Genomic DNA, 18,947 nt, shown 5'->3' with positions numbered 1-18,947 from the left:
GCCACATTCATTTTTTGTATTAAAGTGATGTCCACAAAGTAAATGATCCAGCCATCTATGCATCCATCCACCTACTAGCTTAACCCACTATCCAGGGTCACAAAGGGTGGGTCATTCAAGGTGAATCATGACCACTGAAGGCAACTATTCACTTTCACCCCTACAGCCTATTTCAATTCAGGATTTAACCTAACTTGCCTATCTTTGGACTGTGACAAGAAACTGGAGCATCTGGAGAAACACAGAAAATGCCTCAGGCAGTTACAACAAATTCACTGCATACACATAACATATTTAGACCTTACAGTATAAACATTCATGTGAGAAGAGAGCTTTCACAGGACTCTATGAACCCTAGTGGAAAAAAGCACACCATTACTGATTAATAGGAATTCAGATAAGTAGTAGCCAGGCACATTTGACTAGCAGAAATTTTTAGCTGTTTGCTGGTCTAGAGCATTCAGGGGTGTAATAACACAATGTCAGAGTCTTCTCAGCAGCATATGTCCCAGAACATTCGATCCAAGGTCAGAGGTTGGCTGTGCAATGCAGAAATCCTTGGCTCAGGTTTCAGGTAGCATTGAACAAGAAGGCAGCAAGGTTTATGGAGTTGTCTAAAAGAATTCAGGAACATTGCCCTTTGGACAAGACGAAACCGATCTTATTTATTTATTTTCAGGAACGAGACCTGGGAACTTTGCGGTTATTGAGTTGAATATGAACTCCTCTATATACCAAAGGGTTTGAGAATCAAATGTGAGGCCATTTGTCCGACAGCTATAGCTTGGTTGAAATTGGATCTTGCCACAGGGCAATGATCCCAAACACAGCAGCAAATCTACAACAGAACGGATAGAAAAGAAGAGAAAAAAAATCAAAGTGTTGCAATTATCCAGTCAAACTACAGACCTTAACCCGAACAAAATGCTGTGGCAGGACCTTTAGAGAGCTGTGCATAAATGAATGCCAGCAAACCTCAGTGAACAGAAGTGGACACAATTCCTCTCGAACAATGTGCAAGTCTCAGAAAAATGATTACTGCAAGTTATTACTGCTTCTATAAGCTGCTTAAACATGAGATGTACTTCATGTTTCACAGGGCTGCATAGAGTCCTGTGGAAACTCTTTTTCACATGACTGTGGAAGAAAATGAGCAGATCAGTCATTTTAATCATTGTTGATTATTCGTACAAATAATGGATAGAATGGCACCAGAAATAATTCTGCTTTATTGTTTTGTCATGGTTTGGAGAAAAAAAACAGATGTCATTGAAATGTATTTTTGTTGGTAAGGTATTTATGATCTTGACCACAGAAAAACATCAGCATTGTTAAAAGTCGTTGCTGAAAGTCAAACTGTGTGTTGAGTACTGCACTAGCCACTCAACCACCATTATCAGTTTCTGTACTGTGTCGAGCATTTTGATTTTCTATTGTGTAGTTTCACTCTGTTGTTGAAGTATTTTTTCTGCCATTTGGATTTTTTTAACCTTCCCTTTACATCCAGAGTCATATATACAGTCAGTATTTCACATCACTTATCACAGTCATATAACGCTGTATAAAACCAAATGAAAATGTGTTTACAGAGAAGCTCGGAAAAGCTATTCAGCATTGTTTCCAGGTTGTGGATTGTCAGCAGTTTTAAAATGCTCTCCACTGAGCATGACTGGCTGGCTTACAAAGACTGAGTATGCTTGTTGGGTTTTCATTAAAGAAAAGGCCACCACCAACCTACCTGATGCAGATGCAGAAACGTTAGAAGTGCTTTAGTTTCATTTGTATATGTATAACTAAAAGAACAAATACAGCTGTTCTGTGTGACACAGACTCTGTTAGGCTTGGACAGAAAGTAGCAGTGATGCTAACACCGAGGCTTTGCTGTGAAAGAGGTGGAATCTAAGTTTTATTAGCTGAACAAAAATGCTTAAAGAGAAAAAGTAAATGTTGTTGCTCTAGGGTCAATGTGTAGTATACCTTATATCTGACAGACAGGCATAAAATGGGAAAGTTTCCAACATATCAGCACAGTAAGGCTACAAAAAGTACAATAACTTTGGAAAAGTAAGTGTTTTCACTTGTGCCAGTCTTCATTGTAGGCGTGTAACTGCATCTCTGAACAACCTTGTAGTTACAGCCGCTGAAGTGACCTCAGCATGACATCATCATGCTCAGTTTAGTCAGTTTGCAAATAGAAAAAAATAGCCCAAAGCAAAATATAAAATTGCAATCATGACAATGTTACAAAAATATAGAAGTTAAAAGGGATTGTGTCATTTGTATTCGACTGCATTTTTTCTTTAACAAGTCAAGTATTTTAATTTTTATTTAGTGTTTTTTTCTATTTTATTTTATTATTTTTTGTGCAGCTTTTTACTGATAGAGTGGATAAAAAATACCAGTCTTGGATTTGCTCCAGACCTCAAAATTGTAAAGTGTTACTAGTGTTACTAGTGTTCAACTAGTGTTGACACAGTAGATGACCTCCTATAGAGCATCTTGGTTCAATCCCTGGCTGCTCCAGTTTGCATGCCAAAGTACCCTTGGGCAAGATACAGAACGTCGAGTTGCTCTTGACGTGTTCTTCAGAGTGTGGCTGTTAGATAGAAAGCACTTAGGCATAGAAATAAGTGCATGTGTGAATGAGGCTTGTAGTATAAAGCGCTTTGAGTCCTCAAGGAGAATAGAAAAGTGTCGTAGAAGAACTAGTCCATTTGATGCATGTGAGTTCCATACTGTTTCAGATTTTATGGTATAAGTAATCACTTGATTGCTGGATTGAGTGTCAAAGATCACATGACTTTTAGTGTAAAAAAGAAAGAAAAGGAGTGCAGGGATTTATGCATATTTCACCCCTGGCAGGCAAAGCTGATGACCAATTAAAATATATATTTGGTAGAAATTGACCATGAACTCTTTGCTCCTTTCTTGACTTTTTTTAAAGCTCCCCTTAATAAAAAATGACTTTCTAAAACATTCTAAGACAACAGCTCTGAATCCATATCAAATAAATCTATGTACTGTGTTACAGAGTACTTTCTAATGAAGCTGAAATAAAGCCAAATTGCATAATGCCGCTTTCAATCACGAATTGTAGCAAGTCAATTTAGCATGCAGTCTGCACTCAGTGACATGACACATTCCAAGGTAACTCGAGCTGGTGTTACGTGAACATTTGTGCAGAATTCATGTTGTAAACAACGCAGCCAAACTACTATTTTGACAGAAGAGCACAGAATATGGTTTTAACTTGATTTTGAATGTCAGAAGCAAGTGGAGACTTCACAAAAACCTTCTGCTGAAGTACTGCCACTTTGTAGTGAAAGGTTGTATTTTTTTTTTTATTATATTACCAAAATTACCTTTTAAAGGCTGAAACTAATATTTTTAACTTAAACCACAAATGCTCTAACCTGCTGTAGGACTCGGGCACTAAAAGTACACTGTTAACAAACGTATTTTGTCATTTAGTCAGTTAATTTAGATAGTTCACTACACATGACAGAGCCCCTGCTCTCTGCTCACTCCTCATTTATTTTTTTGCCTTTTTCTCATTGTTATGGAAATGAAGATGACACCAGGTTTGCCCTTGTGCAGAAATAATTTTTCAAGAGATGCAGATGTATGCTATGAAATTGAGATAAATGCATTATGAAATATTACCTGATGTCAAGAAGAACAAGTGAGTATATGTTACAGCAGGCATGGACATATATCATATATCTTCCTCTACGTCTGCACTCCAGATAAGGAAACAGTATGTTTTTTGTGTTGTCAACAAGCAAAAGGCTCTCCTTAAGCCTTCTTGTAGAGCCAAAACAAACAGCACCAGAAACATGACAGCTCATTATGATCCAGGTTCTAACAGGATTGACCTTTTCCAGACCTCCCCAAAATGGTAGAACCTCACCAAATAAGTGGGTTACCTCCAAAAATCCATTACAGCCACTGTCCTTCTCATCGCCCACAAGCTCCCTAAATGAAGCCATTTTCTTAGCACACCTTGTCAGCTACCCGAGGTGTTTGGGTTTTTTTTGTTTAGGTTTTTTTTGCAATTCTCTGCACCATAGTTTTTCTCTTCTCTTTCTATTTGTTTTGGTAAAAAAGCTCTAGATGTCTTAAACAAGCACAAGATATTCTGAGGATTGATGTGATTGTTATAAAAATTTATGAATTTCATGTACTGACTGACTCAATCTTCCACTCTTATGTTTTTGTGTTTTTTTTTAAAGCAAATATGGTAGAAACGTGTAGGAATAATAATAAATAAAAAAAAAACCAACATCAAAAACGGTTATGCAACACTTTACCTCCCATCTCCCAGTACTGTGTATGAAAAGTCATCTGAATGTGACCAAGTCCTCTGAAAAAGCGATTTTCGAAACCACGGGGATGAGCCCGCATGTGGTCTGTCCACAGGCAGTGAAGGACGGATAGAGACAGAGGAAAGATGAGTGGGAGAGGAGCTGACCCTTAATATTCTATGTGAGTAATTTCTTTAAGAAGACTTCTGTGATATTACAACAATAGCATCTTAAGTACTACTACACTCAACTCTATGCCAGACAAAGGCTATTTACACCAAAAGAGAGGCTGTCATTGAGGATGTTACTTTTTGGTTTGAAAAAAATAAATAAAGATTTGCTCATTTATTACAAAAAAATCTCTATCTTACCTAGAAACCTTAAACCTTAACAAAACTGGTTTAAAAATGGTTTTACAGGGAGATGGGTGAGGGTTAGAGGCTATGCACGAGTTACTGTAAAGCAGCAGCACCGTGGTTTTAAGAACTGTGCATATTTTAAATCACAAAAGGACAAATATAGGAGGAGCGAGGAACATTCTGTTTATTTCATTGAAGGGTTTTTTTTCCCCTGGCGGTTTGTGTAATTAAATGTTCCATTTGCTTATCGGACTAAATAAGGTGTTTTGATGTGTTTTATATTCCAAACCACTCATTATTTGAGCACTCGCACAAATATTTTTGCTGGGTCCATCAGTTTCCTTTCCTTGAGAGTTTAGATTAATAACATTACATTAGAGCGAGCATCAAGATTCGCCATTAACATGAATGTTTTCATATCTATTTTGTAGATATTAACAATGACACAGGTTACTAGGGCCAATATGTTAATGTGAATGTCTCTTATTTCAGCAGATCGCCAGTGCTCTGGCCATAGCAAAGCATGTGACCAGCACTTGGAGGCTATCCCAGAGTTTACGTGGAGTATTGTGGCTGCAGGGAACCTGCGTGACGAGAGAAATGAGAAAAGTGTTAAGAAGTCAGGAAGTCCCCAGGGTTGGGAGGAAGGTAAGAACGAAGGTATCACCTTCCCCCGTTGCAGGGGAATTTCATTTTTCAACAAACTTTATCTAGCTGTCTACTTTTGGCTCATGTTTAACATCATAAACTACATGTAATTATCCACCTTTAATTATGGGTTTTGTTTGTTATGAATGACATGTATCCTTAGATTTTTACTGGAATCTTCCTTTAAACGGGTACCTAAACGATCTCACTTTGAATCTTATATTTTAAACCCAACAAATAAGTGGTGCAAAAAGCAGAGTACACTTCACTGAGCCTGTATTCAGCGACATCTTGTAGGCTCTTGCCTTCAAATCTTCCATATCCTCCGGCATCATTCATTTTCATACCTTGGAAGATGAGAAAACAGTTTCTTTCATCTTATCTCCTGAGGCGATGGTGAAATGGAGGGAGGCAGAAGTGTCTATTTATTTCCTTAAATGTTTTTTTTTTCTATGATGAGCTACAAGTCTGAGACCAGATGGGTGGACCGTTGGATGAAATTGGAAAAGTGAAATGTATTGACTCATAAAAGGAAGCAGTAAGAGTGAGTGGACTATAGAAATGATTGATGTCTGTCTTGTACATCTAGCTTAAGCTGTAAATGAAGGCAGAGGGTGCATGAGTGCATGTGTTGGTTAAAGCTAGAGTTGGTATAGTAGAAACGGGACAAGACGGTGAATAAAAATAACACTGGGTTCTTTGATATCTGTTACTGGTAAACCAGGACTAATTACTGCGTATCATTTGGCAAATAAATCATTAATACTGTCAGTGGTTTGATGCATATTTATCCAGATGCATGCCTGAGTTACAGTTTTTTGCACAGGTTAATGGAACAATACTAATTAATTAATTACTAATACTGTAAAAACCAGCAACCGGCTCTGCAAATCCTTTTCACCTTACTCAACTAATCAGAAGACACTTAAACAAAGTTTGTCAAATGAGAGTAGGATATAGTTTATTAACATACATATTACTTTACTATTTTTATTTCTTTGACATTACAAAAATTATATATTCATATATCATTCATTACTGAATGCATATAAACAGGGTTTAGAATTTAGTTTTTCGAGTGTTTGCAAACATTCAATGCTTTTAAAGGGATAGTGATGTTGTGAGATGATGGTCACATTTTTATTCACATTAATAACGCTTGTAAAAAATGATGGTAATTTCAATAATTGGATCTTTGATTTCATATTTTTAGAATTACAAACTTATTTACAGATAAAATATAGAAATATAGAATATAGAAACTGTGATTTTTAGGTTAAATAATCTTTTCTAAAATATTTCTTTACTCAACTTTGAAATAAATATTTGACCAACATACAAACTGAAAGTACTTTAAAAGAAAGAAGGAATCAAAACTAAATTTACACACAGAATTTAGGAATTCCAGTTTTTCAGTTCAAAATGTGTGCTGTCACTGTGATACTAATTTACTGTTTATTTTTGATACTTGCAATACAGCAGGTGAAGCCCTGTTAACGTTCACCAACCAGGATTTTCTTTAATAGATTTTTAATAGGCCTAGATTATAAAACATATCACCAAAACATGGTTTTCATCCTTCCTGGAATGATTCTTTTTAAGTTAACTTTAAAGATCAGTGGGATTAAATTAAAAACGTATATGATACGCCTTAGTATAATTAATGGGACATCAGATCGTTGTAGCGGTCTTCATGACCCATTTAGCATCCAAAGCTAAGTTGTGCTTGCATGTACCAAAAGAAAACGGTAAACAAAGCTGATCGTGATTGAAGGAAGGCAATGCAGAGTACAAAGGAAATATATGTGCATAATCATGTTCAACCCCTCAGTTAGCCACAATGCAGTTGGCGTATTGTGAATAATTGAGCTGGGTGAGCTGCTGTCTCCACATATTTCACTGGCACTTTTTAAAAGAGATGGAAATAAGGGATGAATACTTAATGGCTATGATCTGTGGAATTGCAAGAGCTGTTTTCTACAGTACCTCATTCATCCACTGTAAGATGTTAAACTTCGAAGCTTGTAAACGCACAGCCTTTTATCCAGTGATGCTAGTATTTAGCTTTAAGTTGTTAAGAGACGAGATGAGGAAACACTGAGGTTATAAGCAGCCAAGGCCAGCAACCCTGAAAATATGGTTAATAATACTTTTCTATGTATATTCCAATGTGCTGTATACAGTGATAAATAATTAATGTTGTTTGTTGTGCAAAGAATAAAATAGAATAAAAAAAATGATAATACTGCTAGAACATTCCTACTGTGACTGCAGACTTCACTTTACATCACATCATTACAGGAATGCCCACATGGAGGACGAAATGAGCCTTTCCTACATCTTACACATTTGTTTAGCCAAACTATCAAGTGAATTTTATATATACCTACATATTTAAAACTGACTCCAATATCAATGTGAAGTACATTTTTGAACCTGGCCTATGCGTTATTTTCATAAGCACTTATCCAATTTAGGGTTTAGGAGGGGAGTGTTGGGGTTTGAGCCTAACCCAGCTGTCATGGGGTGAGAGGTGGGGTACACCCTGAGCACATCGCCAGTACATGACATTACTAACACAGAGAAACGGATGTCCACTCACACTCACATGATGCTTTCTGTCAATTTAAAATGACAAATTAACCCAATTCCAATTTGGAATGTGGAAGGATACTTGAATAGCCAGAGGGTAACCCTGTGCAGGATACGCTCTGTGCAACTAAAGACCACAGCTGGTCAGGATGTCCAGTTGGGAATTTTCTTGCTGTAAGGCATTGATGCTAACCACCACACCACTGTGAAACTGACCATTAAAGGCTAACTGATGAGTTAGCCTTTCAGGCTAACTAACTAGAATTCTTTGTTTATTTGACAATGCAGATACATTTAATTTACCTCCCAAAAAACAGAATTATTGACACATTCAGTTCAGAATACATAGATCTGTCTGCCCTTTTTTTTTTTTTATCCTGGTGACAGTTTAATGGTAAAATTGTTCACAAGATAGTATTGGAAAACATTGCTGGTGTGTTGCTCTGACAGGAACATCTCTGGCTTTTAGTTATAGAAATACTCTGGTGGGCGTTGTGTAAATGGCAAGTGCCCAAAACTTGTGGTTTGTTCACTTGTCTTTCTTTTTCTGCTTTTGAGAGGTGATCTAAATATTTTTGACTTGAAACAAATGAAAAACTGACAGCTCTGTGTCTCAGTTCTGTGGAGAGGCCAGTGTGATGGGTGTCTGAATCTTGCTTTGCATTGTAGTTTGTGCTGGGCTTCGGTGGAGAGTGGCCCCTTTTTCCATTTTGGTAAATTTGTGAAACGAAACGTGGCTTAAATGCGCAAATAGTCATTATCATTATGTTACTCACCATCAGTGGGATGTGAGTCAAGAACACAGTGCACCCTGCTCCTCCCCTGAGGCGTCAGTGTGGGCCACATAACAGCATTATGAGGCAATAGCACACTTGGCAGGGCAGTCGAGATAAAAGACAATCCTTCAAATACAGATCAAGAAAAATCTGCACTAATCATGGATTGGTTTGACACATTAGCTCTTTCTGTTGTGAGAAGGTTGTGTTTTTGCACAGTGGATGGTTAACAAGTCCTGACATGCAGCAGCAACTGTGGAGAGAGGTAAAGCCACAGGTATTTACATCCACTCAGTCAAACCATACAAAATTCTCTCCACCAAATGCTTCTTCTGTGACGCTAATTGGGTTGATTGAAAATGAGTCACCTCTGTAGCGCACTATACAGATTTTAAATCGAGACCCTTTTAGAAGAGGCGAAACGAAGACAAAAATGATTTGAATGCCTCCCCTTTCTGTGCAGAGTGGCTCGTCTCAATTCCATGTCTGCTCCCAATGTCTCCTGCCAAAGAAAGTGTGAATATGATTACACATTGATTTCTCGCTCTCTCACACAGAATAGAGAAACATGAGTTGGAGCTGTGAGCTGACTGGCAGGAGGAAATATCTGGTAGGACGCTGTTTGCTGGAGCAGCTGATTTGTTTGTTTGTAATAGAGTGGCCCTGAGGCTGTCTGTCATTTGCCAACTCTAGAAGTCATCTGAATTTCCTTAGCTGGGCTCGGCATTATAAGGTTCTGGATAAATGGGCAAAAATGTAGTGGGAGCTTGGCTCTGGCTTAGAGAAGCCAATGTCCTAATCTTATATAAAGGTAAAGGGAAACGCTGTCAGTGTACACTGATCACCCACAACACTAAAACCACCTACAGGTGAAGTGAATAACATTGATTATTATTTGACAATGGCAGCTGTCAAGAGGTGGGCAGAAAGTGTCGTGCTTTGACGTCAGTGTGTTGGAAGCAGTCATATCCTTAAGCTTGCCTATTTTCCCTGACTTTGACAAGGGCAAAATTTCCACGGTTAGATGACTTGGCAACAAAATGGCAGGTGTAGCAGTTAATAGTAGTAGTGGGGCTTTGTTGCGTCTTACCTGTCAGTGTATCCACACTGACCTCTGTCCACAATAGTTTCTAGTAATCATCAAAGCTGTGCCATAGAGGAACAAAAAAACATTTCCTACCACCTTTGACCACCCTCAAGCAACTTTATTATAAAGTTCAAATGAGGGTTTTTTGCTTTTCTCATTTTAGTGCTTGGTGTTCAGCTGCCGCGCTTCATTTGCATTACACTGAAACTCTTAATGATTTTGAAATACGAGCCTTCAAGCAGCAACCCCTCCATATCAAACTGTCTGGAAAACTCTCTTAGTGAATGCCATTGATGTGTTTTCTGCTTTAACACAATTAATCACAAAAGATTTATCTGAATACTGTTAAAACCTTGTTTTTAAAAGTAGTTAAGAGTAATTTACTAAAACTGTTGTTAATACATCTCCAAACTATAACTTAAAAATATGCAGAAGTAATTTTACTTAATGGATGGACAAGCCAGAATATACCTGTTTAGTTTATTTAGGTCTGCTCAGTCAGAGAAACACTTTTCAGCTTGAAAACTCCAACATCAGAATATCTGTCTTTTTTTTTTATCTTAGGGTAACTGTGAGAGCATGTACTCCTTCCTTGAAACAAATTGAAGGTTTCAACAGAAGCAACAAAAAAATGAAGTAGGAAACCCTTAGATTTATGGAGTTCACATAGTAGTATAGACTGCATTCTTTGGTAGTCCTCTAATGTCCAGTTTTGATGAAGACAACACGAGTTTGCTTCTGCTTGCTTGGTTCTGTCTTACATTTCTAAAGCCCAAACAGCTGATAAGTTACACACCCACCCACATCTATCAAGTTAACACTGGCGGGTTAACTTAAATTAAAAAAGAGCTTGAAAAAACATTCCCCTCTAAGGTACGAGGATGGGACTGAAAATGACTTAAAAAGCAGCCAATGTCCAAAGAACAACTTGAAATACCTTCATAAAGCCTGAAAAACACTTGGAATAAAAACTAGGTGAAAGTCTGGCCTATCTTATGTAAAATATAGAGAAATTATGGGTCGCTCAAGACTTTTGCACAATTTAAGACCTCTAAGATTTAAGAAATCTAAAGAATAAATCAAAACATTCGGTTGAAAACTAACAGAAAAAATGAAGAACATGCTCATAATTCAAACAGAGGTCTGAAGAAGTAACAACGTAGCAAACAGCAAAAAGGTTCTGCCCATCTCAGACATAACCTCCACAGTGGGTGTAGGATCTTTAAGGAAGCTTGTGTGCAAGAGTATTGTTTTTCTGTATTTCATTTTCCTTGAAATTGTGTCTGTTTATTACATTAGACTGAAATGGATGAATGAAGTACTGGAAATAGTTTTGGTGATTTGCTGTGCAAAAAGTCTGAATGGTAAAACTCACTGTAAAGTTTTATCCATTTCATTTATGTTTTCAAAGCTTACCTATAAGTTTTTTAATTTTAATGGCTAAAGAGGTGTACAATGAAAGCTATCAAAAGACTGTGGAATTCAATTCAGTTATATTTGTATAGCACCAAATTAAATCAGTGGCCTTAATGTGCTTTATATTATAAGGTAAAGACCTCACAATAATACTGAGAACTAATACTGGCTGACCTTTGGGTGAAAGCGGCAATTTTGAGTGGCTGTATCTTTATAGTGGCTAAAATGTTGGTGCCTGACACCACAAGGCAACTCCATAGACATGAGAAGGGGGAACATAAGTAGCAATATACCTTTTCTTTTTACAATAAGATTGAAATCCTTCTGTATTGCTGCCTAGTTGAAGTTTTGTTTTGGTGATCCTGGATAACCCAATGGTTGGCTTGCAATTGAGTCCTTATTCACATTTTAGCAACAAGCTCTTTTGGTTTAGTTGCTAAATGTCCGTAAGCAATGTGGCAAAGGAAAGACAGCAGCTTGAGGACATTTGAACATAACTGACCGCAAACTTTAAAGTGCTTTTTGCAATGACTCAGTGAGGCCTACTGGGAATACCTTCCTGAGCCTCTTCATAAAGACCGAAAGCTCTGGGTTGACTCTGCTCCTTGCACAGTCTACCAGATAAGAAATAGTAAAGAATGGTGTGTGTGATCTTTTTTATTAGAAACTCCATATAAACTTTCTTAAAGTTTGATTTAAATTGAGCCAGAAAAAACTTGTTATTGCACAGTTGCTTTCACCTCTATCCAGTGAGATTGCATCTATACACATCAATGGTCCACTTGCCAGGCACATAGGAAAGCCACCCAATGCCTTTTTTCTGCACCCAGAGCCCTTCTTTTCTGAGCAAATAATTATGAACCATTACTTTGGATGAGAGGCAATTTGTTCTACTTATCCATTTTGTAGCTGAAATGTAATAGCCCTGGCATTTGAAGCAAGACTGTGCTTTGGGTTTGGCCCCTCCATCTGCAGCTTGACCTGTTAAGTATAGCAAAAACCAGGGCACATGAAAAAATGTCTGCCTCTGTGACGAGACACTTGGTCTATCAGACTTTTGTGTGGTTCTATCTAAAATTAAAGAAGAGCTCGGTGTTAAGAATTTAACGGTTTTCTTGCCAGTAAAAGTTCGCGTGACCAGGAAACTTAGATCACATAGTTTGCAGATTAAATCAATAGTGGGAATACTGTTTGTTAGACACTGACATTTCTGACCCATGACCTTCTGTTCTTAATAAACCCTCCTTTAATGCATGTATGAAAAGACACATCCTGCCTTCTGAAAGTCAAAGAAGTGCAGAAAGGATGTGTCTGGGTTTTGTGTAGTACCATGGAAATGATCTTGACCTGTGCTCTGATTCGTGACACAATGGCAATCTCTTGGCTCTTAAGTTCATCTGGAATATACACACCTCAAACTGGTGGACGGTTTATTGTTGCATTTCAAAACTGAGGTAGTAACTATAAGAACTTTAAATACTTAAGGAAAATGACATTTTTGCAAGAGCATAGAAAGGAAACTACATTTTTTCCCTTTCTATGGCTCTTTATCTTTCGACATCTAGTTTAGTTTTGGAATGGTATTCATTAATTTTAATAAAAACTTCATTAAAGAGAGCTTTTTTTCCCTCCAACTCCCACTAATCTCACAAAATCAGGGCATGCTATTAAAATGCAACTAACACCTGGGGAGCCAAGAGCATCTATAGATATAAACAGTTTAAGTTAAAAGCAATACAAGGCCACTTACTCATTTCCAGAGGGACCTTGGTGACATCAAATGAAATATATGAACCCAGCTTGCTTTATTCTTTAGACTCTATGCTTCATGTTGTGCACATAAACATTAATGAATAAATGGAGAATAAATAGGCAGTCAAAAAAGAGCACAAAGCACACTGTAGCAGGCTAATGTCAGAAGGAGCAGATTACCTTTTCTTATTTATAAATGTATAAAGTGAAAGGGAGAGTCAGACAGTGTGTGTATATATACAGAGAGAGAGTTAATGTGTGTTAATGCTTCTTTTGTATTTGATATGAGATAACGAAGACACTCAACACTCTTCTCTGTATTCACACCTCACCTGTCACGAAAGCAGATGCATGTTTTAAGATTTAAATACAATTTTCTAAGGTGACTGGAACAGTAGAAAACCACTTTAAAGTGTGATAAACGGCAGAATGTTGAATAATGGATGTTTTATCTTTAGCAGTAGTACACTTCCAGGGTTTTGTACAGGTAGCTTTCACTGCCTAATAACTGAATCTGGATCGTTTGGTATAAACATACCAAACATAATAGACATGCTGGTCTAAATTTGGAGAGAGATGATTACAGCATGAAGATCCAAGTGTGAAAACACTATCAGCTGTGAGGTACAGGCAGGACTGTGCTGTTGGTTCAGTTGTTCAGTACTCATTGTGCTCAGGAGTACAGGCTAGATGGCTAACTGAGCAAAACAAGAAAGGCAATGTGTGAAATGTAGAAGGCTTTTTTGGATATAGGAGGGTAAACACAATGAAACATACAATAAGTGTGAGATACTGGCTCTGTATGTGAGTGCAAAATGGGAATCTGCCAAATCAAAGATGTGGAGCCATCTGCTGCGAAAATGGAAGCAGCTGAAAGAAGTTTCGTTTGTATTGTCATTATATGTCTGTATTTTGTTTTTCCACTTTGCCGTGATGTCACAGTCCTTAGGATTGGCTAGAGAACTCTGTTAAGTTGGAGAGAGGTCTTCCTCCCAGCCCCTCCAGTCCTTTCTGCCTGCTTCATTTTTAACCACCATGTTTTTCTATTTGATAACTCACTGCTAATGAGCTGCTAAAGATTAGACAAGGTTGTGTTTCTGTTTTCATCAATGAGTACACCTTGAGGGCTTTTATGGACCTAGAATTTACTGCGTCATCAAGCCCAGAGAGGCATTGAAATACCACTTTTTAAGTGTTAACCTTGAAGTCCTGGTTCACTGAGTATGCCGTTTCCCTTCTATCTTTACGTTCAAATATGTCCAACCCAACAATCGTTCCAGTCATTGTCAATATGGCAGCAAATGACCCACCTTCGACCCTGCTTCTATAATGAACTGCCCTGCTCTATAAAAGCAAGGTCAACAGAGTGTATCGGTGCTAGATTAAGCTCACCAATTTTTTTCCTTGACATGTTGTGTCAATAGAATATTCTTGCTCTGGCCAAGTTAATTACCTTGGCCCACTATAACATCAAAATTACCTCATCACCTCTTCATGGCTTTAAAATTGCTTGGCTGCCATGTGGGAAGCTGATATTTTTTGCAAAACAATTCGTAGAGTAATAGGCCTTATTACGTGTTAGTACTGTGAGGCAGAAAAAGGAAAAGAAACCTTAAACGTTGAAACATTCATGCACTCTTTGTTGACTTCTGTTGACTTCATCAGTTCCTCACTTAATCATAGGCTGGCACTCCTGGCAAACTATCTCCCTGGATAATAATTACCTGCATACGCTAAGAAGATGCTGCCATTCTCTATTCTTTCACTCCTGCACGTTTAATGAACTACAGTTAAAAGACAAATAAAACACAAGAAAGCAATTACAAGTACAGCGTACCTTTCAAAGACAAAAAAAAAGTCTCATTATCTCAGCATTCATTTTTATGTAATTAGGATACAGTCCATGGACTATCCAATTAGCATACTTATGTTGTGTGGCTGACATCCTGACGTGTGTTGTGTTGTGTACGTATTTATAGGTATATTGTTTTGTAACTGAGCCTGTCTCCTGTGATTCTTATTATAAATGCCTTAAGGGACCAGAAGCCTCAAATTATCCAGCCAATCTATCTTTACTGCCCCTTGTGATACGCATTATAAACTTGTGATAATATGGTTGCTTTGACCGTTAAGTCAGTACATTGGCGGCAGTTATTTTAATACCACAACATTCAGAACACTGTGATTCATGGTAGCATGTTTAATGAGCATTAGAGAACCCCCCATTTTTCCAGTAGAAGTAAAAATCAGAGCCCCGTTAAATCAGTAAGTCCTCTATTTATTTGCTATAAAGTCAGAGAGGTTCTATGATATTAGGCTTACTTATTTTAACTGGCAGATGCTCCTCATTTACCATTGAGTGGATCATCGATTCTTAAAAGTCAGATTGATTGGTTTCTTGAAGGCCGATGTCTTCCATACTCAATCCCATACCCATATCCTGCCTGCTGCCAAGATATCTGCGCTTACTCAATCAGTCTGCTTATTGATCCTGACCTGAACACGGGGAAAGCTGGCTCAGTCTCTCATTCATCCATTGAATTACCTGGACTTACATAAAATGTGCACTAGAGCTTTGCCAGTTTATACTGTTGAGGTAAACTGTGTGAGCAGCAGATGAGAAAACTTCCTGGAGGTCTGTGCTGAAATCATGTTGGGGTGTTAGATGGCTGTAGGGTTATTGCCAGAATTAATTTAGTCTTCCACCTGCACCGCAGCTGTATTACCTTTGATTAATTGAGCTTTCTTGATGGTGACTCCCCGAAGGCTTCACAGGTGTCTCGCTGAACAGTGTTCTAACTTTGCTCTAGTTCTCCTGCTGTTTCTTTTGAAGCATCTCACATCAGAGACCTTTCTACGTTTCCAAACTTGCTTGCAGGTCTCGTGCTTTTCACATATTTTCCCTTCTCATTTCGAAGCAAAGATTAAGACACATAAGCTCAGTGACAAATGTTACCCCTTGGCCTAGCTTATTCATCCCTGGTTTACTATCTTCAACAGCAAAATGTTGCACTCGTCTTACTCTAAAAATCGCAATAAAGCTTTAAAAAAAAATTATAAACTAGAGTGAAAATTCACTATCTCTACTTGTGTGTCACAAACTGTATATAGAAAAACGGGAAAAGAAGAAAAGATGCTGCCTTGTTTGGATGTCATCGTTTCATGATATTACAATCTGGTCCAAAGGTTTTTTTGTTTTTTGTTTTTTCACATACTGAATGTGCCGATAAATTATGGTCTGTTTTTAGGCAGCACGGCAGTGTGATTTGAAACTGTTTGAATTCACTGACTTTTCTCTTTCCCTTCGCGGTGCAGAAAACAGTGTAATAACACCACTGATAAGGAATGCAGGGGAAGACAGATAACAGCCCCACAGACAAATGTTTCAAAACTAAGAGCAGATTTTATAAGTGATCAAGCTTGTAAAGAAGGTAAGATTAAATGCAAAGACTGGAAAAATGAAAGAAAATGATTTTGACTACTGTTGAGTTTATCACATATAAGAATCAGTCCAGAAGCGAAGAAATAAATGTGCTGGTGAAGTGACCCATAGACGGAATAATTAAACATTGTACTATCAGTTTCAGCATAACGAATGCCTTTGTGACACCAGCCGGGCAGAAAGTAATTGTTTTAATAATAATATAAAAAAAATCTGTTGTTTAAAGGGCTCCAGTTTTAACATTTCAAACATTTTTGTCATTAACAAAATTAACACCCATACACACCCTTGTTAAAAGATCAAAATAGATACGGTTACAGCCAGGTTTCTTTGAGAAATAACCACCCTCACCACCAACAACTGCAGTTGGATGGTCTTTTATACTAACTTATAATTTTTATAATTAGGATTCTTGTGACTAACAGGTGGTTGGCAAAACAGGTTGAAGCAGCTGCCTCTGAGATTAAGACCTAATGTCTTATCTCATTTAATTGGGGTCACAAAGTCTTTTGGAGGATTTTTGTTTTCAGGAATTATCTGACAAATGGTTGCTGTGTGGTCAGTTGCACTGTGCTCCAGTTTAGATGAGTAAAATTGCACAGCAGCATTTTGTTTGTATGCTATTCATTTTTTAACTACTTAGCACTCAACCCGCTCAGCTAAATATGGCCCTTTCTGGCTCCACAGACTATGAACTGCAACTCATAATGATTTTAATTTCCTAGTGTACAATGACTAGTTTCTTTATTTGATTCTTCAGTTAGTATTTCTTGCTTGTTTTTAAAAGGTATTATATTTGTGTGAATCAGAGTCACCGTTATAATGGATTTTTTTTTTTACTTGTTTGTGTTAGCCTAAGCAAAGAGGGGATTAAAATTAGTTAACAGACAAAAGAACAACTCTTGACTTTAAAAATGCATTAAAACTGTGCTTCCCTCCTCTGACGAATTACTTTGTCATGGTTGAATTAATTAAAATCATGAGTTTGTGTGCATGCGCCTTTGTTTGTGTATGTGTACAGAAACTCATCTCATTTGTTATACTTCACTGGTTTGTTATTTACTGTCATCAACTTCGCTAGAAAAAGTCAAATGCTACTTAGAGACAGCTTTTCCAGCCTCTGAGCTCCTCTGCAGATTATGTATTAAACACCTAAATCAAAGCAAACTATGACGCATTGTTTGTGTTAAAATAAGATAAGATAAGATAACCTTTATTAGTCCCACACGTGGGAAATTTGTTTTGTCACAGCAGGAAGTGGACAGTGCAAAAGTTATGAGGCAAAAATTAGAATACAATAAGAATAAATACAATAAGAATAAATACAGTACACAACTGTACAGAATAGAATAAAATAAAATACTATATACAGTAGAATAAAATAAAATAAATATACAATAAGATAAAAATAGAATACAAATACAAATACTATATACAACTGAGTAAAAATACAACGATGACAGAAAGGATTATTGCACTTAGCATTATTGCATATGTATGGATGTGTGTGCTTGATCAGTTAAAGTCTTTATTATGGAGTCTGACAGCAGTGGGGAGGAAAGACCTGCGAAATCTCTCCGTCCCACACCGTGGGTGCCGCAGTCGCCCACTGAAGGAGCTGCTCAGTGCTGTCACAGTCTGCTGCATGGGGTGGGAGATGTTGTCCATCAGGGATGACAGCTTAGCCGCCGTTCTCCTGTCACTCACCACCTCCACTGGGTCCAGAGGGCATCCTAGAACAGAGCTGGCCCTTCGGATCACCCTGTTCAGTCTCTTCCTGTCCCCAGCAGAGATGCTGCCGCCCCAGCAGACCACGCCATAAAAGATAGCAGAAGCCACAACAGAGTCATAGAATTTCTTCAGGAGTGGGCCCTCCACTCCAAACGACCTGAGTCTCCGCAGCAGGTACAGCCTGCTCTGCCCTTTCCTGTAGAGGGCGTCTGAGTTATGAGTCCAGTCCAGTCTATTGTTCAGATGAACACCAAGGTACCTGTAGCTGTCCACAGCCTCAATGTCCATACCTTGGATGTTCAGTGGTTGCAGTGGAGAATGCTTGTGCCTGCGGAAGTCTACCACCAGTTCCTTGGTTTTACTGGCGTTGATCTGGAGGTAGTTCAGCTGGCACCAGTCCACAAAGTCTTGGGTCAGACCTCTGTACTCCTTGTCGTCCCCATCAGTGATGAGGCCGACTATTGCAGAGTCATCAGAGAACTTCTGCAGGAAGCACTGGGTGGAATTGTGGGAGAAGTCTGCAGTGTAGATGGTGAAGAGGAACGGAGCCAGAACCGTTCCCTGTGGGGCCCCCGTACTGCAGACGACCCTGTCCGACACACAGCCCTGAGTCCTCACATACTGTGGTCGGTCGGTGAGGTAGTCCAGGATCCAGGTAGTGAGGTGATGGTCCACTCCAGAGTTCACCAGCTTGTCCTTTAGAACCGAGGGAAGAATGGTGTTGAAGGCACTGGAGAAATCAAAGAACATGATTCTCACAGTGCTTCCAGCGGTCTCCAGGTGAGCGAGGGAACGATGTAGGAGGTGAATGACGGCATCATCCGCTCCAATGCCAGGCTG

General features: G+C 38.3%; 1 protein-coding gene across 1 annotated transcript in view; it reads left to right on the top strand.

Annotated features, from left to right (window-relative positions):
- LOC308389649 (ALK tyrosine kinase receptor-like) overlaps positions 1-18,947 on the top strand; it is a gene marked incomplete at both ends in the record, with an annotated part of 250,026 nt that overhangs the window by 169,573 nt on the left and 61,506 nt on the right. The window contains one exon of the mRNA XM_080871141.1: positions 5,156-5,311. Coding sequence (XP_080727267.1) covers positions 5,156-5,311 — 156 coding nt within the window. The remainder of the gene's footprint in view (positions 1-5,155; positions 5,312-18,947) is intronic.

Source organism: Rhamphochromis sp. 'chilingali' (assembly GCF_963969265.1).
Source record: "Rhamphochromis sp. 'chilingali' genome assembly, chromosome: 21".
NCBI classification, from domain to species: Eukaryota; Metazoa; Chordata; class Actinopteri; order Cichliformes; family Cichlidae; genus Rhamphochromis; species Rhamphochromis sp. 'chilingali'.
The sequence above is the reverse complement of the archived record's forward strand: the minus strand, read 5'-3'. Positions and strand labels throughout refer to the sequence as shown.